Raw genomic sequence first — 22,120 nt, 5'->3', positions numbered from 1 at the left:
ACACCAAGTGGTTCCTTGAGCAAAGTTCAACCTGTGGTGGCGGTGATAAGATATTCTTGCTGACAATACTGCAGGCTTGAAATTTACAAACCTACCCTGCCATATAGTAGAACAAGGGATTTTATTTGACATTCAATTCACATGATCTGTAATTTACACACAAAACCACAAATCAACTGAAATTATTCCTTGACAAACACTTCTGCTAAGGCCACTGACTGTCCCACATTCTCCTACACAGTTCTATTGACTTCAGACTGTCCAGGACTCTCAGGCACATTGTTGCTGTCTCCAGACTGTCCTTGGCTCTCGGGCCTCCAATTGTCCTCCGGTTGACTCAAAGTCTCTGGAAGATAGTTATTGTGCTGGGGCTCAAACATGGGTCTATATATATAAACACCCCCAGCAACTCCTAGCACAGTGGCCAAGGCTATCTGTGCAAAAGGTATCCTTCGTCGAAACATGTTCTCTCTGGATCAGGAGTCCCACCTACACTTGCATCGTTGATCCTGGAAGAATAGAAGAGATTACCCAAAAGCTTTGCCTTGCATTGTCACTGATGTTGTACATTACGTTTTTGCAGGAAGCACACATAAAGCCTTCATCATAGGGCACAATTGTGCAGTAGAATGTCCTATCATGACATACACGATATGCCACATTTTAAATCACGTGACATTACCAAGCTGCTACATATACAGAGGAGGAAATGTAAGCATTTGTAAAACATTGTGTGCATGATACAGTATTAGTAATGTAAACTCGAACCTCAGCTAGATACAGCATATGCCATAATAATTACATGAATCCTGTATGTCCCTGTGGTGGTATGTCAGATTCTTTGTAACATGTGACATTGCAAATCTCCCCACTCACACACAACCAGATCATGCGCTACTATACTTTTACACGAATGCTAATTGGTTATCCTAACCTGCTGCGTAAATTCTAACCTGTTACAAAAAGTAAATTTTTACCAAAAGCTATAACGTTATGCCTTCTATACAAAACCGTGGGTTGTTAGCCACAGCTAGCTAACTAGCTAGTGAGACACAAATATTATATTGGTTTCATAATTGTTATTGCTTTAACATAACTCACCACGATCTTTTATGAAGTGTGTGGAGACCAAAACGTCTAGCAATTCCAACAATTAAACAACTGACGTTGGCTAGCAAGCGACATTTGGTTTAAGTGTAAAGGTCAAACATGCATCTACGGCGAATGAAAGGGGACAAGATGAACGACAACAATAAACTGAAATGCGATTCCCAATAAAATGCATATCATAATTGATTAAATAAATTGTATGTTCTATAAGTGGTACAGATAACATTCTAAGCTGTATAACTTTACATCACCGATATGTAACACACGAATGTTATCTTGACAATCGCATTTCCTTTGCAAGGAAACGTCTGACGTCATCTACCTACGAGCACAAACACGGAACTAATGTGGATTTTGGTGCTGCTCGAATTAGCTACATTCTCTAATATGTAGTTAGTTTTAGTTTATCTAAGTGATGGAAAAGATTCGTGCACGCTTAAATATCGGAAGCAAAGCAGAGCCTGTTAAACTGAGGAAACGAAAATCCCAACTATATAGTAAAGAAGATACATGTCCTCTTGATAATGGTATATGCCCTGTTTGGTATAGCAGCTATCATATTTCTAGCAGACTGAGCAAATGTCAAACTGATGTTGATGATAAAAGTATGAATGGAAGCGAAGTTTACATTGCTTATTTTGAAAGAGAAACGCTAGCTTAGCTAGCTACATCAACTTAAATTGAAGTAGGCAACAGGTGATCCAGGAGCATGCAATTGTACTTGCAGTTTCAGAATGCTTCAGTCTTTCAAATGACTGGTTGATAATGCATTTAATTACCAATGCACATCTAACACAGGCAGCCTAACTGGTGGAGAGATATCTGACATGTTTTTATTTTCTTCTTCTCCTTAGGTGTGTTGGGGGTCAGTGTCTTCACTGTGGCATTTCGTCTCATTAACTGCTTCCTGGTCCAGACCAGCTTTGTCCCAGATGAATACTGGCAGTCCCTCGAAGTCGCTCACCTTATGGTTTTTGAATATCCTTGTAACAAAAATCATTTGAAACTTTAAGTAGTAACCTTCTAATAACTGTCTTGTGGACAATAGTATGTGTATTCTGCTAAATCCTTAATAACTTCACCTATGGCTATTTGACGTGGGAGTGGACAGCAGGTATAAGAGGGTTCTCCTACCCTCTCTTCTTTGGAGCTATATATAAGATATTGCACTTCTTCACCTATGATGCAGTTCAACTCTTGGTAAGAACATATTTGTACATCATCTTTTGCAGCAACTTATAGTGCTGATGCAAAATGCATTGGATGTGACCCCATTGTAAAAATCTATACGGTATATATTGTGGATTCTGCAGGTATGGCTACCTCGAGTTGTGCAGGCTCTGCTTGCTGCATTGGCTGATATTAAACTCTACTGTCTTATCCAATCACTGGAGCATTCTGACGTTGCCAAATGGACGGTAAAAACAACATGCACTTCTTTGTGTCTCATATCCTTTTGACTTATTGTAATTCTGGGTTTGTGGGCTGAAACCTTGTTACAAAGCCTCTTTCTCTTTTTTGTTGTTGTTGTTGTCACTAGTACCTCTGCCAGCTCTGTTCTTGGTTCACATGGTACTGCTGCACCAGGACCCTGACCAACACCATGGAGACCACACTCACAACTCTGGCTCTCTATTACTATCCTCTGCCTGGCTCTAAAACACACAACAGGTAGGACCTACACAACTCCAACATAAAACCATTTCACATAGTGTGCATCTGTAAGTATTTCCCACTACACGGCAAGTTACAAAATGCCTTTACAAAAAGTATTCCTTTTAGTAACACTCCGTTAATAACATTCTGTTTAAAACTGATTTTGCTTGTTTTCTTTCGCAGTACAAAATATTTGATCCTGGTTGCCTTGGCAGTCATTGTTCGTCCGACAGCCTTGATTGTGTGGCTTCCTCTGTTGGTGTACCACTTCTGGCAGGAAGATAACAAGCTGAAACTCATAACTCACCATTGCCTTCCCATTGGGTGAGTGCTATGATTTGATAAAGACCATTGTGCCTTAGCTGCAGAGTGAGGTTTTCACGACATACATAATGTATTCTTCAATTATTGGATGAGCCTCTCCTTCATATAGGGCTTTAACTCTTGGGATTTCAACTCTGATTGACTGCATGTTTTATGGAAAGGTAGGAAAAGCATTGTTTAAAAATAAATTTTTAAAATAGGTAATTATAAATCAGAAGATGTAATGTCTGTGTTAATTAACACAAGTGCCTTAAACCATTTTCTCTCGTAGTGGACCCTGGTGCAGTACAACTTCCTGATGTTTAATGTTTTTCACAACGTGGCTGAGTTCTATGGCTCTCATCCATGGCACTGGTACTTTACTCAGGGCTTTGTGGTCGTCATTGGCCCTCATCTTCCTTTCTTCCTATATGGATGCACACTTGCTTCAAAAAGATACAGAATCATGTTAATAACAGTAGTCTGGACATTAATGGTTTACAGGTATGGTCTTTTTCTTTTGTCTTTCTATGTTGTGTAACATGTAAAATGCACTTACTGTAATTTATGGGCCAAAAACATCTGTACATTAGACTGTTCATATCATAAGGAATTTCAGAATTTGCATGTTTTTCTTCTCCATGCAGTTGTCTTGCGCACAAGGAGTTCAGATTCATCTACCCTGTTTTGCCTTTCTGCATGGTATTTTGTGGTGAGTGCTACAATTTCCAGAAAGATTCCAATGACTGCAAGTAACCAAACTGCTAACGTACAGTCATACCCTATGCACGACATGGGGTCCTCGTTTATTGCAGGGATAGCTTTGGTGAATCTGAGAACCTGGAGACGGCCTGCCGCATGTGCCTTATTGGTCTCCAACCTAGTCCCAGCCCTGTACACAGGTCTGCTTCACCAGCGAGGCACACTGGATGTCATGGGTCACCTCCAGACCCTGTGTGACGACAGCGATCCCTCAACCCCTCCACTGCCTGAAGTCCTCTTTCTAATGCCCTGTCACTCTACACCTTTCTACAGGTAGGCAGTCCATTTTTTTCATGTTGTTTTTGCCTTATTTACTGATGGACCTTTTGCATGAGTAAGTGCTGTGACAAGCTTAGCTACAGAGGCAGTGCAGTAAATAATCAATATACATTGTTTTTGTAGTCACATCCACTGTCCAATGAAGATGCGTTTCCTAGAATGTCCACCAGATCTCACAGGAGACAAGAGCTATGTAGATGAAGCTGAGAGATTCTTTGCTGATCCTCATCATTGGTTGAGGACCTCATTCCCTTATAAGTCAATGCTGCCAACCCACCTCGTGTTCTTTGATGTTCTGGAGAAGGTTAGATACTCTGCATTTTGTAATTCAAGACTAATAATGACTAATGGAAAGCTCCTTCACTGTTACAATAATTTGTATTATTTGCTTTTTCTGTCCTCAGGAGATCTCTGCATTCTTGGACGGGAGTAGATTTATGAGAAGTACAGAAATATTCCACACTCATGTTCCTGAAGGACGAGTTGGAAAAAGCATCCTAGTTTATCAAAGGCACTGAACACAAAACACTGAAGAGAATACATTTGTAAGAAGCACAATGATTTTCCTTGCTCATGTATCTTAAGGACGAGTTTGAAGAAGTATCCTAGTTTACAAAATGCACTGAACAGAACCATCTTAACCATTGGTACGAGCCATTGGGAAGTTAATCAAAATGGATCTGTATTGTAAAGGAATAAATTATCAAATGGAATAACGGATTGATCTTTTAAACGCTGAAAATAATGCAACACCTAGCCAGACAGTTCACTATATTTGGGGGGAAAAAGCAGTCAATATTCACTTTTTTTTATTGGGAAGCTGCAATTCATTTTCAACAGCACATCTGTAAATGAAAGGAAATAATCAGCCTTAGTAAAACAAGCCATAGTTGGAATGTTACTGAACAATAACTACTTCACTTGGGAAGCAAACTACAACACAGTTGCACCTTATCTCACCATTTTAAACATATGTAACGTAGTTGCAAATTATAGAAATTGACTGTGGAACCGGCTTCTTGCATTATTCAACACCATGTGAAAAAATTAAGTATTTCTCAGTGATTTTGCTACTTTTAAAGTTTTACTGCACACAACAGTATCAATGTCAGCAATTGTTTTTGCCATTATCAACTTGTCACCTTTGACAATTTGGAACTGAAATTAAAGTGTATTTGTCAGTGCATAACTTCTCAATGCCACTGACAAAAATACTATTTATTTCCATTGTTGGATCCATCCAATGAATCATTATTAATTCACAATAGGCCTACATTTAGACAATTAAAATGGTAAACAGATTTTTTTAAAACAAGGCCCAAAGAGAAGACATTTTGTGCAAATTACATAGTCAGTGATGGCTCTTAAAAATAACATGTAACAGCTGACCTGATTACAATGAATGTGTACTACAGAGTTAGCTACTGTAACATTTACTTACTGTATTCCCATGTTTAATTGCTCTAGTTAGTCATATTTAAAGACAATTTATGGATAAATCATTGTAGCAATAATTTTCTTTGTGCGCATGAGATTAGATGCATTCAGATACACCACCATTGCCACTAACCTAAGGATTGCTTACACAACACAGGAAGCAAGGGAACATTCAGGCAGCATTAAAAGAACATTGTGCAAAATCACAAAAACAGAAGAATAAGAAGTAAAAGGCTTTCCATCAAACACATCCTAAATAGACTTTGCAACTACAATATCAGCCATTATAAAAACGGATTCATTAGGTAAGAATATTCTCAATATTTGGGATCAAAGGGCATAGGACCCAACTCTATTTTTACATCAGCCATGTGTCTGTCTGTGTTCCGCCCTGCTCTGCTCCACTTCCTCTCTCTTTGTGGCCGGGGCCGGGCCCTCTGTTGATTGCGCTGCTGCTGCTTGGCCAGTCTCTCTTTAGTATCCGTATCTGGCCCCTCAAAGGGTCTACTGTGAGTTGACAAACAGAAATGTCAGAATATGTTAAAGTTTTACCCCCTCAAAATGATATGTTAACACAACTTCCTTTTGAAAAAACAGTTATGAAAACTATAAACTTACCTTGACCCATAACGTTTTGAGTAGGTATCTCCAAAGAAGTGCCTGTAGACATACTCGTCAAGATCTTCAAAGACGTCATCGTTGTGGCCATGGTATTCATCCATGTCCTCCAGGTAGTCTTCCACACCACTGACAAAGTCTGTGAACAGCATCTGATCGTGGATGAAGATGCCGTTGTGAAAGAAATTGTTAGTAAAGCTCTCCAGCTCAGTCCAGTGGTGGAAGTGGTCAACCTCCTGCTGGAGGTAGCTGTGAAGCAGCTGGTTGAACTCATCTGCTCTTATGGGGTCCATGGCTTTGTTGAAGAGGCTCATGGATTCTTGGTAGGCACAGTCGAAAACCCCAGAGCAACCTTTGGGCACTCCTCTTTGTTGGTTCTCAGCGTCTGGGTCCTCCTCAACTTTACCCCCTGACTTACGGGTGTTACGGTGTGCCTGGAAAGAGTCGTCAGTGGATTTACGAGGGTGACGATGCAGGGGCTTGTGGGTTCTGGGCTGCCATGGTTCCTCGTCTGAGTGCTTGTTTCCATGGTCTCTATGATGCTCCTGCTGCTCACGGTGCTCAGTCTTGGCATCCTTCCTCTCGTGAAACCTCCGATCGTGAGGCCGGTAAGTCTTGTCCATCATACGTGAAGCAGAGTCCTTGAAGTTGCGGAAGGTGGATTTCACAGAATCAGAGAACTTCCTCAGATTCTCCTTCACAGCCTCTTTGGCTTTCGTTATCTGCTCTTTGTGATGGTGCACAAACTCCTTGGTGGAGTTCTTCACTGCATCAAAAGTGTCTTTCACCTTCCCTATCACGCTGTCCTTGGGCTTCTTGACTTTGGCCTGCTTGTCTCCCTTGGCCCTCTCCTCTTTGGTTTCCACATAGAGCCTCTCCCAAAGGTCGGAGCGCTGCTGCTCAAAGCTCAGCTTCTTCTCCAACTCCATGAGCCGTGACTGCAGCTCCTCTGTCTCCGGGTCGGCCTCTCCTCCGACCCTGGTGTTGCGGCTGCTCAGCTGCTCCCTCAGCTGGTTGGTCACCCTCCGCTCATTATCCAGCTCCCTCCTCAGCGTCTGGGCCTCAGCCATCAGGGCCTCCCTCTGGCTCAGGAAGCTGCGGAGGCGCTGCTTCTCCTCCTCCAGGTGGTCCTTCAGCCTCTGGTTCTCAGACAGTATGGAGTCGGCCCCAGCCCCCGTGTCCTCCAGGTCTCGGATCTGGGAGCGCAGGTTCCTCAGCTCCTCCTGAAGGGTGGACAGGGACTCCTCCTCACGCTCCAGGGAGCTCTTCAGCAGCTGGTTCTCCACCATCAGGTGATTCTGCTGAGACTCAATCTTAACCCTCTCCTCGCCAGTCTGCTTCAGTTTCACGACCAAGTCTTCTTTCTGGGCCTTGTTTCAAAACAAAAATACATAATTTGTTATGTACCTACAAAAGGAGTATTAGCAAAACGCTTAACATACACTACCGTTCAAAAGTTTGGGGTGACGAGTTTCAGAAGAAAGTTATTTGTTTCTGGCCATTTTGAGCCTGTAATTGAACCCACAATTGCTGATGCTCCAGATACTCAACTACATTTTACTTCTTTTTTTTTTGTCTCAAGAAGCCCAGTTTTATTGCTTCTTTAATCAATCAGCACAACAATTTTCAGCTGTGATAACATAATTGCAAAAGGGCTTTCTAATGATCAATTAGCCTTTTAAAATGATAAATTTGGATTAGCAAACATAACGTGCCATTGGAACACAGGACTGATGGTTGCTGATAATGGGCCTCTGTACGCCTATGTAGATATTCCATAAAAAATCTGCCGTTTCCAGCTACAATAGCCATTTACATTAACAATGTCTACACTGCATTTCTGAATAATTTGACGTTATTTTAATGGACAAAAAAATATATTTATTTCGAAAACAAGGACATTTCTAAGTGACCCCAAACTTTTGAACGGTAGTGTATGAACAACAAGGGGAACCGTAAGGCTTAAATTAATAATGAAGATGGTTAAAAGTGAAACAAAATTAAATTTCTTCACATTCAGACAAATAAACGACAAATCAATTAATGGTGAATTTTGTTGCAGTATTTTAATCTTTAGAAATTAGTCCACATTCAATTTATATTGAAAGATCCACCACTAGTGTTACATTTGAACCGTAACTTGTACTTGCATGTTACCTGTAGCTGGGCCTGTTTGGATCTGAGATCCTGGTTCTCTTTAGTAAGCTTGTCCATAATCCCTGTGAGAGACAGCACCATGTCACTCTTGTCCTTTAGGTCTTCTCTCAGACTCTTAACCACGTCCTAAACGTGTGGAAACAGCATCACCAAAGTGAGCAAAAGCATTGCTATAAAATGAGAACCCTCTTAAACCTAATCTCACTCTACAGTTAAGTGGAGTGGCAAAAATGGTTAAAGGGGGCAAGAAGCCATCAAAAACAAAATCGTAGAGAATCCTTGCATATAAAAATATTTATTGAAGATGAATAGTCACGTAACATGGAGAGTTTAAATGCGAGATCACAAAAATATAGCTGCGAGCAGCAATGAACGGGGTTCACAGGATGAAAGGACAAAATATCAGTTGAAGGGGCCTCCAGAGTGGCGCAGTGGTCTAAGGCACTGCATCACAGTGCTAGCTGTGCCACTAGAGATCCTGGTTCGAGTCCAGAATCTGTTGCAGCCGGAGACCCATGGGGCGGCGCACAATTGGCCCAGCGTCGTCCAGGTTAGGGGAGGGTTTGGCCGGCAGGGATGTTATTGCCCCATCGTGCACTAGCGACTCCTGTGGCGGGCCGGGCGCAGTGCACGCTGACACAGTCGCCAGGTGTACAGTATTTCCTCCGACACATTGGTGCGGCTGGCTTCCGGGTTAAGCATGCATTGTGTCAAGAAGCAGTGCGGCTCGGTTGGGTTGTGTTTCGGAGGACACACAGCTCTCGACCTTCGCCTCTCTCGTGTCCGTACGGGAGTTGCAGCGATGGGACAAGACTGTAACTACCAATTGGATACCACGAAATTGGGGAGAAAAACGGGTTAAAAAATATATATATATCAGTTGAATAACAAAGGAAGCACTATCTTCCTTTATGTGCAATCAGTGAAAGCATTGAGAAGAAGATTATGAAAGTATTTTTAACATTAGCATATGTGCTAACATGCACCTATAGGTACAGTGCGGACATATTTGAATGCAGCAACAAAAAAAAAGTTAACTATTAAAGCCTTATGTAATGAGTCTAAATACAACATCTGGAGTGAATCTGATGTATGGTTCATGAGGAAAATATGACTGCAGATGATTTTGAGCATTAGCATTACATATGCAAAGAATGAGTTGTTAATAGTTTCCTGGTTTTTGAGATATTTTAGCATATTAGCGTATACGCATCTACTAGTGTGGCCATCTTTGAATGCATCAACGTTATTAATAATAATAATAATTTGCCATTTAGCAGACGCTTTTATCCAAAGCGACTTACAGTCATTATTCACTCTTTAGGGACTATTTTGATGAGTCCAAAGACCACATTTGGAGTGAATCTGACTTTTAATCCATGAGAAGATGTTTTAATTATTATTTTAAGCATTAGCATTAGTCAAAAGTGAAATTGTTAAGTTTCCTTATTCTTAAAGATATCAATGCTAAACTTAACATGGTTCATCATGGTAATGTCTTTGATGACCCTAAAAAGTTGATAGGCGATTGTGAAGTGGATTTACAAAGGATTTAAAATGGACACATAAAATCTGATTTCCTGATTATTAATAACTCAGCCATCTTTTAACCAATCCCTTAGCTTTTCTCAAACGAAGTTGGCCCTTCTGGTTTAAAAGTTTTCCAAAATGTTCAAGATGGAGCTAAATCTATCCTGATGGACTTTATGGGTCCTTGAGGCAAATTGGTTCAGCATAAGTAAAGACACCTACATACAAAGTTAAGTCTCTAGGTCAAACAGGGCGGCGGATATGAGGGTTTAAGTGAGACTGCTTATAACACTGCCACCTTTAGGCCAATCGGTGCCATTATTTTTGTCCAAGTTACTCATGACCTCTAGTTTCTGTGTGCCAAATTAGGAAAAAAGTGACCAATCAATGCTTAAGTTATTTGACCATGTCAAGAAAAGAAATATCTAAGCATAACAATAGGTTTCACAAAAACAAGAATAGGCTGCAATGTATTTCGATACAATGACCTCATTGCCTAAAGAAACATTTTGCTACTGTGTGTCATACTATTTGAGATCAGAGGAAAATGTAACCACGTTAGATAGTGTTTGACCACTTCCTTTGAGACATAATAAAAAATTAAAATAACATCCTTCTGTGTGGTTGGTGGTGAAGAAGATACATTATTTTGCGAGCAATTTGCTCACTGGAAGGAGCAATAGTGTGCTTTAGTTGAGGCATAAGCATACTTATCATAGAAGTTCGCTTTTCTTGAGATAGAATAGTGAAATGAGTGTACTGACTGAGCATTGCTGTAAAAGTTGTGGATACGTCTATTTAATATTTCTAAAATTGAAACGCTTAAAGTACTTCCTTAAATACGATACTGATAGGACTAGGACTACTGGCACTTTAATGGCTGAAATCAGAATGTGTTCAGTCAAAAAAGAATGAGAGAATTCTATAGCTGAAACAAAGTTCACCAAAGATATATAAAAAACACAAAAAGAAACAGAAAAGTTAGGAAGAAATCAGTTTCTAAGACAGGGAAAGAACATGTATTTTGTTTAATTATGCTAATTTATTTGTGAAGGATAATGAGGAGGGAGGTGGCTTATGATACCTAACCGTATGTATCAAGAACTCTTTGCAGACCTTGTTGATGACATTTGGTCCTTTATGACACTGATGCTGCAGATCTCTCGAATCACCAAGCTCGTTCACTCCACAGATCTTCTCCACAATCTTCTGCCTCTCCTGAAACTGTACTGTGCCTGTGTTAGAATGAAATATTAGACACTCCCTTCATTTTCCATAAGCATAGGCATGATTCACCAGATGATAACACACATTCAAGAATAGTAACGCAGAAGCAGAAAAAGTTGTGGGAAATGTCCACATGTTAGGTGCAATAAAAAGTGTTCCCATTCTTGGACAAACAAACATTTCAAGACTTTTCCATGCAGACCAATTCGAATTTCCTAGATTCAAAACTATTTGGTGACATTGATCAGCAGTGGCAAAATGTACACAATAACAGCAATTTGTTATTGTGTGTATTGTTATTGACTTTTTATGACCACACTCGCTGGCAAATTAGAAAACCCCAGACTTTCCATGTGTGGGATGCAGGTGTTGGAAGTCCCTGAAATTCCCTGACACTTGGGAAAATGGGAACCCATTGTTACCTCACCTTACCAAAGACGGCACAAGAAAGTAATATACAACCACACACAAAAACAGAAAATAAATTGACTTACATTTGTCAAGTGACCCATCATGAGTATCGGGTTTGTAGTCAACTCACAAAATGTGCCACACCTCTATGATTAAGTTTATCAGTCATATTCAGAATTTCAACTTTCAGCCAGCTCTGAGCTGCCAATAACATTGGAAAACTGATTGCTTATTGACTACAACCCAGATACTGTATTACATGTTTACATTTTAGCCATTTAGCAGACACTCATCCAGAGTGACTTACAGGAGCGATTAGGGTTAAGTGCCTTGCTCAAAGGCACAGACAGATTTTTGACCTAGTCGGCTCGGGGATACGAATCAGCGTCCTTTCGGTTACTGGCCCAACCCTCTTAACCACTAGGCTACCTGCCGCCCTATGACTGAATGATTTGTTTCTGCACATAACAAACATTCTGATGAGGATGGATTCAAGAGGTCAACAGAAGCACTGTAATTCTCTTTTCACTATCTTAATAGGATGTGTATCCTTTCAATATGATCACATCTATCTACATGTAGGCACTTGACATGCTTTGCATAATCCCACTAAACACACATAGGTTTAGTTTGTGCTATTCAAAACTACTATGCGGTGATGACACATGACATTCACATGACATTATCATGACTTATGCACCTAAGCAAGTTGAGTTAGACAATTACCCTCAAACCATCCACTCCATACTGTACCTTCAAATGTTCCTAGAACACAAAACCAACACAAGTTAAAACAGCTAAAACAGCCCTCCTTGTGAATTCCTTTTACCAATGATTCCATACTCATAATGAGCAACATTGAAATTCTTCATCACATACAGTACCAGTCAAAAGTTTGGAAACACCTACTCACTCATTCAAGGGTTTTTCCTTAATTTTTTTTTACTATTTTCTACATTGTAGAATAATAGTGAAGACATCAAAACTATGAAATAACACATATAGAATCATGTAGTAACCAAAAAAAGTCTTCAACAAATCAAAATATATTTTACATTTTAGATTCATCAAAGTAGCCACCCTTTGCCTTTGACAGCTTGGCATTCTCTCAACCAGCTTCACCTGGAATGCTTTTCCAACAGTCTTGAAGGAGTTCCCACAAACTGAGCACTTGTTGGCTGCTTTTCCTTCACTCTGCGGTCCGACTCATCCCAAACCATCTCAATTGGGTTGCAGTCGGGTGATTGGAGGCCAGGTCACCTGATGCAGCACTCCATCACTCTCCTTCTTGGTCAAATAGCCCTTACACAGCCTGGAGGTGTGTTGGGTCATTGTCCTGTTGAAAAACAAATGATAGTCCCACTAAGTGCAAACCAGATGGGATGGCGTATCACTGCAGAATGCTGTGGTAGTCATGCTGGTTAAGTGTGCCTTGAATTCTAAGTAAATCACTGACAGAGTCACCAGCAAAGCACCCCCACACCATCACACCTCCTCCTCCATGCTAACACGGTGGGAACCAGACATGTGGAGATCATCCGTTCACCTACTCTGCGTCTCACAAAGACACGGCGGTTGGAACCAAAAATCTCAAATTTGGACTCATCAGACCAAAGGACAGATTTCCACCGGTCTAATGTCCATTGCTTGTGTTTCTTGGCCCAAGCAAGTCTCTTCTTCTTATTGGTGTCCTTTAGTAGTGGTTTCTTTGCAGCAATTCGACCATGAAGGCCTGATTCACGCAGTCTCCTCTGAACAGTTGATGTTGAGATGTGTCTGTTACTTGAACTCAGTGAAGCATTTATTTGGGCTGCAATTTCTGAGGATGGTAACTCTAATGTACTTATCCTCTGCAGCAGAGGTAACTCTGGGTCTTCCTTTCCTGTGGCGGTCCTCATGAGAGCCAGTTTCATCATAGCACTTGATGGTTTTTGCGACTGCACTTGAAGAAACTTTCAAAGTTCTTGAAATGTTCCGTATTGACGTTTCGCTTTGCTTATTTGAGCTGTTCTTGCCACAATATGGACTTTGTCTTTTAACAAATAGGGCTATCTTCTGTATACCAACCCTATTTTTTTCTTCTATCTTGTCACAACACAACTGATTGGCTCAAACGCATTAAGGAAAGAAATTCCACAAATTAACTTTTAACAAGGCACACCTGTTAATTGAAATGCATTCCAGGTGACTACCTCATGAAGCTGGTTGAGAGAATGCCAAGAGTGTGCAAAGCTGTCATCAAGGCAAAGGGTGGCTACTTTGAAGAATCTCAAATATAACATATATTTTGATTTGTTTAACACTTTTTTTGGTTACTACATGATTCCATATGTGTTATTTCATAGTTTTGATGTTTTCACTATTATTCTACAATGTAGAAAATAATAAAAATAAAGAAAAACCCTGGAATGAGTAAGTGTGTCCAAACTTTTGACTGGTACTGTATGTACCAATACTTTCCCATGATGCTTACCATAGAAGTGACCAAAGCCCATGCTGATGGCAATGAGGAGGGCTACTAGGATACATTTGTTGAGGGTGCCGCTGACATGGCCTTGAGGTGGGGGAGCAACGCGAGGTTCTTGCTGCACCTCCTCCTCCTGTACCTCCTTCTGCTCCTCCTCTAGAGTCTCCTCTCGGTCACTGTGGTCAGACTCCTGCACCTCCTCTCCAGGCTCAGCCACAGAGCTAGTGGTGCTCTTCCTCACCCTGCGCCTCCGCACTACTGGGGTGACCTGCTGTTCTCCCTCATCCTCACTGCTGCTGGAGTCTGCAACCACAGGCTGCTCCACAGGGAAAACTGCAACATACACACACCCACACAAACAATCATTAGTGCACTGAACCATAATTACAAGGTAGATATGTAGTAGGTTGACATGCTTGTAAACCATGCGTATGCTGCTAAAATCATTAAGCACATTGCTGCTTGAAATATTGTTTTAATTGCCCTCATTGATCTAGTAGCAAAGTGCGGTCCATGGCAATATATCAAGTCTCCATTCAATTCTAATTAAAGAGCAACTGCCCCTAAAAAGCAACTTCTCGTTTTGAAAACAGCCTATGTGGCATCGATATGAGTCAGAAACAGTTATTCTACTGTCAAAATTGACTACAAAGTGTAAATGGGATAATTTTGGTCAACAAAGATTTGTGAGATGATAGGAAAAAATAGAATGTCACAGAATGAAGGGTACCGTAACAGTTTTCCTTGGGTTGGGTTAATTCCATCCTGCCCACAGCTGGCAGCACCCAAGTAATCATCAATTCAGCGCTCAGCTGCAGGCGCCCCGATCGTAATGCCCATGGTCAATTTGGTATGACATTCGATTTCCCTATGGGGCTATTTAGTGACCTTCAGTAAATTACACAATGTACATGGGACAATATTTTAAAAATGTCAATAGCTCAAAATTTACTTAAACTTAAAAACCTCAAACCAGCTATAAATTGTGGAAATTCAAATATTGAAAGAATTGAATGAGACAACTAAAAGATGTGCAACATGAAAATATTGTCCCATTTACATTGTGTAATTTATTGACGGTCCCTAACTAGCCCTAGCTATAGGTTATCCAATGTCAAACCAACTTTGCCACAGCGGCACACCAGGGCACACCAGCGGCTGAAGCTAATTGGCTAAATAAGTTGGCTAGCACAAACTAGCCTAGGCGACATCAAGACAAGACCTGGCTAGCCTTTCAAGTTATCTAGAAGGGTGAGTGCTTGTGTACTGTGTTGGCAGAGTGATTGTACAAACACTTGCCATGTGCAAACACACACAAGAGACATCCACATTAAACCACACCCCCCCAAGACAACTCTTATTTGGCTTCGGTCATGGCTGCTGCATTTCTCAACGACACGCTCAAAACCTAGGCCAAAACAGGAAGTTCAGCCCCCTTTAAAGCCTATACATTGTTGTTTGTAAAGCAGGGCTCTCCAACCCTGTTCCTGGAGAGCTACCGTCCTGTAGGTTCACTCCAACCCTAGTTTAGCACACCTGATTCTAATAATTAGCTGGTTGAAAAGCCGAACATTTACATTTTAGTCATTTAGCAGACGCTCTTATCCAGAGCGACTTATAGTTAGTGAGTGCATACATTTTCATACTGCCCCCCGTGTGAAACGAACCCACAACCCTGGCGTTGCAAGCGCCATGCTCTACCAACTCAGCTACAGGGGACCCATGTGAGTTACAACGGAGGTTGGCGCAAAAACCTACAGGACGGTAGCTCTCCAGGAACAGGGTTGGAGACCCCTGTTGTAAAGCTAGGCTTCGTGACATTGGTGCACATTAAACTGGGGAAACAAAAATAATGCTTTAGTCTTCCAGAGGAAATGCCAAACCTGAAGAACTGGCCCACATTGCTGTGAAAATTATTGTGCTTATGTTTTGCTTAACAACCAATAACCATTGATTGCAAAATCTGATTAAGACATCCCTCTGGTAATGGGAGCAACATGTAAACAACATGCCTCAGTATCAAGTTTCATCTAGGTTACATGATCACAGAGGTGACCCCTAGCCTAAAATTAAAAGAGAAATACAGGAGACACAGACTAACAACTAATCAAATATTCTGATGATTATATTTGAGAATGTTTGTATATAGGCTAGGCTAATTATACATCAGGTATATCAGTCAAACCAATGACATTCTGCCAAATCATCACTGGGACAACTTCCAGTTGTTAAGCCGAAAAAAACACACACCATGCTGAAATACCACGCAAGTGTTTTGTTTCACACATTTAGTGGCGGTTGCAACACCCTTCAAAAGAAGCAGAACTTGTTTACATCGTCGGACAGCATTTGCACTGACAACAGCTTACCAGGGTAGGCCTGCTACATTGTGTTGAGCAAGACAAGCAGCACACTATCATATTCACACCAGTCCAGTTTATACCACCTGAGAGAGAACAGCTGCCAGATATCTGCCCTTTCAGATGACAGCCCAAGTCCCACAGACTTTGTGGAAGCTTCCAGTGGCCCATCATCAGCCTGGCTTTAGGACAAGGGGAAGGGAAAGGGATAGGAAGGAGTGCTTTGTTGGTTTCTTCTGTTTGTCGTCATGCCCTATCTGTTCTCTAATCCACTTACGCTGCTTGATCATCACCAGACCATCAAACCTTGCATGGAAACATCTCTAACTTTGAACTGTGAAGATAGATACAAATGTATCTCAATTCTCCAATTTACCTCATACTGGAATTCATTTAAACATCCCCTAAAGGGTGTGTTGGGTTGCCCTACCAGTCTCTGCAGCACTGAAGGTGTATTGGCTGCTGGAGGAGGTGCCCAGGTAGAGCTCCTCACTGGCTGCTCCCTCTTCCTCCTCCACTGTCTGCTCATCCCATGGCCCGAGCTCAGACTCCCTCGTGTCCCCCAGAGTCACAATGTCAGAGTGGTCGCTGGAGGAGCACAGAGTCACATGCTCGTCCCCTGCCACCTCACCTCCAGCCTGCAGAGGATATTCCACATGGTTGGCATAGGGACTGGAAACATAGCGACATCGGAATCATACAAATATACAGCTGAAGAATGTTTTGTTTTTATCCCTCACCTCAGAAGCAGACAATGTCTCGTCTAAGGTTTCTTCTTTTAGAGTGGCATCAAGAGATGACTCACCCCTCTCCTCAGTGCACTCAGCTGAAACATATTTAGAGGACATTTAAAATTTGAAGACAAGTTGAATACACACCATCTACTGTGAGCATATAACATCTCAATACCGCTATAAAATGTGTTTCATTACAGATGGTTAAACCTAATTATGTAGTGTTTTTCTGATAAATGTATATTACAATGTTGTAACAGTTTTAACCCAGTTGTCAAGAGATTTTTTTTGTAATATGCCTAGATTTTTCAAAGTGGCTTAATTTGTCACAACAGGGCATATGGTAACTCCTCCTACCAGAGAGAGAGGCGGGTTGGTTCTGCAGCAGCTCTGGCTCCAGCACTGCACTCTCTGGAAGATCAGGCCCACATTCCAGGCCGTTCTCTGGCCCCAGGGCCTCAATATCTGAACCCTTAGAAACAAGCCTACCATATTAGCCTACCACATTTTAGACAACCCTACATGAAGATATACCGTACTATGGTCTCCAGTTCACTGCATTAACCATCAGACTTTCAAATTAATCTAGACAGTCGGCATAATGGCAATGACTGGCAAAAAGGCACTCAAGAAGTAACTAAGATGACATGAAACTTTGAAAGAGTAAGTCACTGTAACAGTAATATCCATAGGCCAGTCCCATTAGAGTGCACTGAGGAATTTCAAGGGCTCTGGTTCCTAGTACTGGACTATTGGTCCTACAAGGGTTACCTGAGAGGGACTCAGGTGCTCAGGCTGATGGGGAATCAAATAAGGACCCAGGTAGGGTCAGGAAGACTTGACTTACCTCATTACTAATGATAGTCCACCCACAGGAGGACTCTGTGTCACTTGAGCTCTCTGACATGGCTCCACCAGCTGGTAAAAACAATGGAGCACACTGTAAAAAAAACGCATGGGGATTTTTTTTTTTTTGCACAAGAGGAACATTTGAATACTCAAATGCAAAATGTATCATTCTGCATAAAACCACGGTTCACTGATATGACATTGAGATAAGAGAGTTCACAACAACAGTACACAGACATTGCAGCATAATGCATGCCTTGCTGACAGGGGAATGTCTAGCTCTCGAAAACCCTTCTTCTCCATATGTAGGGTTTTCAGCCATTACATTCGACTACATTTGGCTCCATGTAAACTACAATTCCGACATTGTGTTTTAACATTTAGAAAAGTCAATCATCGCTTTCAAAACGGTTTTCGAAACATATGCTGATATGCCATGTCAGCAAGAAATACTCTTCAAATAAAAAAGAGACACTTACTGTAGCAGTTTTGCACAGATTCATACACTGTGTGTGCCTCCAGTTGACGAACTACACTTCCTCCCCAGTTAGCTTACACCAAAGATTATGGATATACTGACAAGATACGTGTCTCCCTAACAATGGGAGTCGTTGTCCACAAAGCGGCATGGCGGGCTGTCTAGCTCCTGTCTATCCATTCTTTGGGTTGGTGGATACATCTCATTATTGTAATCCTTTTTTCAATATTCGATGAGGGTTGTTGACGTCAACCACCTGTATTCAATGGAGAGAGATGCTATGCTACTAGCCTCATGCCATGAATATGCATAGCCATCTCGAGACAACTCTGATATAAAGTGTTTTTTCTCAAAGTTGCCGGGATATCACGTGTCCTACTTATATCAGTACACTTGTAACAACTTATGCATCACAAAACTTATATTCGAGCAAATAAGCCATTCATTTTTTTGTTGACCAAATTCAACACTCTCATTGACCTCCATACAAAAACTCCTTGCTCAGTAGGCGAAAAAACGCCACCTAAAGGAGGGAGACAGATTTTCTGCCGAGTTGGGCCTCGATCTTCCTCTCTGCTTACACACAGGTGTTCTGAACACACTAGATACCTCATTAGCACAGGTGGCGAACTATGTCTTCCATAAACAAGCGCTGTAATGTGGCCGTGTGGGAACACTAACCCTATAAAAGGTGTGTAGTAATAACCTTTTGTTTTTTGACAAATATGTTTTACTGATATGAAAGATACATTACTTATGTTTCCAAAACAGTACCGCAAGCGATGCGTGTTAATGTTTAGAGCAAGCGTCGGGGCACTTAACACAACCCCCCGTCAGAAGATACTATCGTCAATAGGTGCTAAAGTAGTTTGCGTCTATGAATGGGGTAGGGAATGTCATGCTGACCCCCTTTGCTGGTGAACGATTGCACCCATGCCCCATTTTTTGGGGAGATCGAAAACTACTTGTATGTTTCTCTGTATAGGCCTAATCTTTCAGCAGCAGAACATGATAAAGAGTTGATATAGCTTTCAGAGTACCCAGTAGTGGTTGTGTAGAACGTGGGTTGTAGGTGGCAAATGTCAATCCCACCACAACAACAACATTTTAGTATACTGTTACTTTACCACATAACTAGTTTACTGGTGAACGAAAACGAAGCATAGTGAGTATTGTTGATATTATTTCTCTACAAACCCAGTTTGGTGTGCATGGTTCAATACATGGGGGCCTGCGTAGCTACACTGTGCAGGATTGCAAAGCTGCTGTCGGCCCCTGCGATGCCGCCAGCTAGTTGGCAAATGAGGAGTCCAATCCGCAATCGATTATTCAACAAATGGATGCCTGAATATATAGCTAGCTACATATGTAGCTATGTAACGTTATTATATGCACATAACTAACAATTATCATGATAAGAAATGACAATCAGGTGAAAATGCGAACGGAAGGGTGTTTTCTGCAAACAGCTGCTGGATAGACTGACATTTAAACAGCTTCTTGCTAGCTACCTACCAGTAATAGCTAGCCGCTAGCACAGTTAGATAAACTAGCTAGCTAACACGTCCTAGTAGCTAAGTTATCCTACTCTGTAACGTCAAGAAACAAGAAGTATGACTTACAAACCACTCTAACCTGACAAAACATCAGACAGTAATATCATTACCCAGTAAGTTTCCAACGTAGAAAGTATGAATTTCTGCAAACGATTCTCGATATTGCAGTCACAATTGCGCACTCATTGCTTCATCAATTTCAATTCAACAACAACACAATCAGCGTCTCGTCGGCAGCACTAAAAAGAGTACTTCCGGATCTAGGAATTTCGAAAACGTTCTAAATAAAAGTCTCCCACGTAATTGTAGAAAAGTGTCAATAACTTGTATTTATTCATGATATATGAAAAGTAACTTTAAACATGAACAATGAAGGGGGCAGGCAGCAGGGTAAGGTCAGGGGGAGAAGGGGGCAGGCAGCAAGGTAAGGTCAGGGGGAGAAGGGGGCAGGCAGCTGGGTAAGGTCAGGGGGGAGAAGGGGGCAGCAGGGTAAGGTCAGGGGGAGAAGGGGGCAGGCAGCTGGGTAAGGTCAGGGGGGGAGAAGGGGGCAGCAGGGTAAGGTCAGGGGGAGAAGGGGACAGGCAGCAGGGTAAATTCAGGGCTTGCTCAGACACTGAAAGAGAGGACACAAAGACCTCTGGATTATTCTGCTATTTTAATTGCAATTAATTCTGTTATGCAGCACAATGAAGAGATTGATAATGCATTTTGGAAGGAAGTTGCCCAAATTCTGCAATGGTCAACTGCTACAAAAAACACAGAAAGGATTCATGTCGGGTGGCTTAAGTGGAAAGATGAGAATGTTGATATAGACCTATGTGCTTGTGTTATGCAGCTAAAGGAAGGAGTAGGCAGGGATAGTAAAGTGGTGGAGTCTGTGCCGGACACTGGTGTTATAATAATAATAATATGCCATTTAGCAGACGCTTTTATCCAAAGCGACTTAAAGTTATGTGTGCATAAATTTTTACGTATGGGTGGTCCCGGGGATCGAACCCACTACCCTGGCGTTACAAGCGCCATGCTCTACCAATTGAGCTACGTGTTAATCAGGTGCTTGAATTAATTGAATCACAGGAAGGAGTAGTAAAGGGTGGACCTAGTGCTATAGTAGGAGTTGACTGTACTGATAGTGACTCTGTTGTGATAAAGTTAACTGCGGAGTTGACCGTACTGATAAAGGCATAGATCAGTATGAAAAAATAAAAATAAAAATGTATGCTCTCACTAACTGTAAGTCGCTCTGGATAAATGACTAAAATGTAAATGTGAATCAGAATAATTTGACACAACAGATTATAACCCCCAAATTTGACACAGAAATTGTATGGGGTGGTCATGATGTTGGGGAGCACCAGAAAGTTAAGACTTGCCAAAAAAAGAAAGAAAAACAAAGTTAAGATGATCATGCTATTTCAATGGCAGTACATGCCATCATGCAGCATAATGACACATTTGATTTCCAATTTTGGGAGGAAGTCGTCAAAACTTTGCAATGGCCAACTGGAACAACCATTGTCACTAATCGTAGTATCAACATTTTTAGGAATATGTGGAACAAGAATAGAAGTAAAGTTCAAAGTCTTGTTAATCAGATTGAGGAACAGGTTGAGTTGACCAACCCTTTGAGCCTGTCACCCATATGTAATGACATAGGAGATAAGGGTGACAGCACAAACTTAAATCAGTGCAACAGCACAAACTTAAATCAGTGCAACACAGTCAAAGACATTACACTAATTGATACAAAAACACCAATCAAACACAAGAGTGGGAAGGAGAAATGCAGTGAAATGTAAATATGGTGAGGAATGGGTCACACAGCAAAAGAAACCCAAAACACTATTTTGTTTCTGAAAATTACCAAATAACAGTAAATGAGCAATGCTAGCATGTGCAAATTGGTATCAATTTGATTGCACTGGCCTATCTCCAGATAGTCAAAAGGATGTAGAATTTGTTACTTTTCTATGCAACTCAGAATCATGTCGAGTTCATGTACAGCCATTGCAAAATGGATTTAGTCTTAAAGCGGACTGTGACACTTTTATACATTCTATTGCTAGTGACAACAAGGTGAAATTAAACAAAATGGTACAAACAGAGAATGTAAATGAGGCTCAGGTTCAAAACCTATTGTCCTGTGGAGAGTTTAAATGAGGGAATGTCAACTGCTCAGAGAAGAC

General features: G+C 41.3%; 2 protein-coding genes across 6 annotated transcripts; one reads left to right on the top strand and one right to left on the bottom strand.

Moving 5' to 3' along the window:
* The first annotated feature begins 1,419 nt into the window (after positions 1-1,419).
* Positions 1,420-4,896, top strand: LOC311128681 (GPI mannosyltransferase 3-like). 2 transcript variants are annotated; one of them, XM_084160888.1, is made up of 12 exons: positions 1,420-1,637; positions 1,965-2,088; positions 2,193-2,310; positions 2,424-2,528; positions 2,651-2,781; positions 2,950-3,090; positions 3,200-3,251; positions 3,362-3,444; positions 3,717-3,781; positions 3,885-4,104; positions 4,234-4,414; positions 4,515-4,896. In XM_084160888.1, the coding sequence occupies exons 1-12, from the start codon at positions 1,526-1,528 to the stop codon at positions 4,626-4,628; spliced, it is 1,446 nt and encodes a 481-aa protein (XP_084017014.1). In that variant the 5' UTR covers positions 1,420-1,525; the 3' UTR covers positions 4,629-4,896. The 2 variants fall into 2 exon arrangements, with proteins under 2 accessions (XP_084017014.1, XP_084017013.1); XM_084160887.1 differs by having other exon boundaries at positions 3,362-3,573.
* Positions 4,897-4,902: 6 nt separating this feature from the next.
* Positions 4,903-20,151, bottom strand: LOC311128679 (cell cycle progression protein 1-like). Of its 4 annotated transcripts, none has more exons than XM_084160881.1 (10): positions 20,045-20,149; positions 17,899-17,991; positions 17,409-17,523; positions 17,058-17,143; positions 16,748-16,955; positions 13,964-14,290; positions 10,969-11,087; positions 8,323-8,448; positions 6,166-7,535; positions 4,903-6,054 (listed from the first exon to the last, which is right to left on the bottom strand). In XM_084160881.1, exons 2-10 carry the CDS (start codon positions 17,956-17,958, stop codon positions 5,865-5,867), a joined length of 2,601 nt encoding a protein of 866 aa, XP_084017007.1. In that variant the 5' UTR covers positions 17,959-17,991; positions 20,045-20,149; the 3' UTR covers positions 4,903-5,864. The 4 variants fall into 4 exon arrangements, with proteins under 4 accessions (XP_084017007.1, XP_084017008.1, XP_084017010.1 ...); XM_084160882.1 differs by having other exon boundaries at positions 17,899-17,969; positions 20,045-20,140; XM_084160884.1 differs by lacking the exon at positions 8,323-8,448 and having other exon boundaries at positions 17,899-17,969; positions 20,045-20,151.
* Between the last annotated feature and the right edge of the window lie 1,969 nt (positions 20,152-22,120).

Source organism: Coregonus lavaretus (assembly GCF_964263955.1).
Source record: "Coregonus lavaretus genome assembly, chromosome: 4".
In the NCBI taxonomy this organism is placed as follows: Eukaryota; Metazoa; Chordata; class Actinopteri; order Salmoniformes; family Salmonidae; genus Coregonus; species Coregonus lavaretus.
This window is presented reverse-complemented; position numbering and strand designations above follow the sequence as displayed.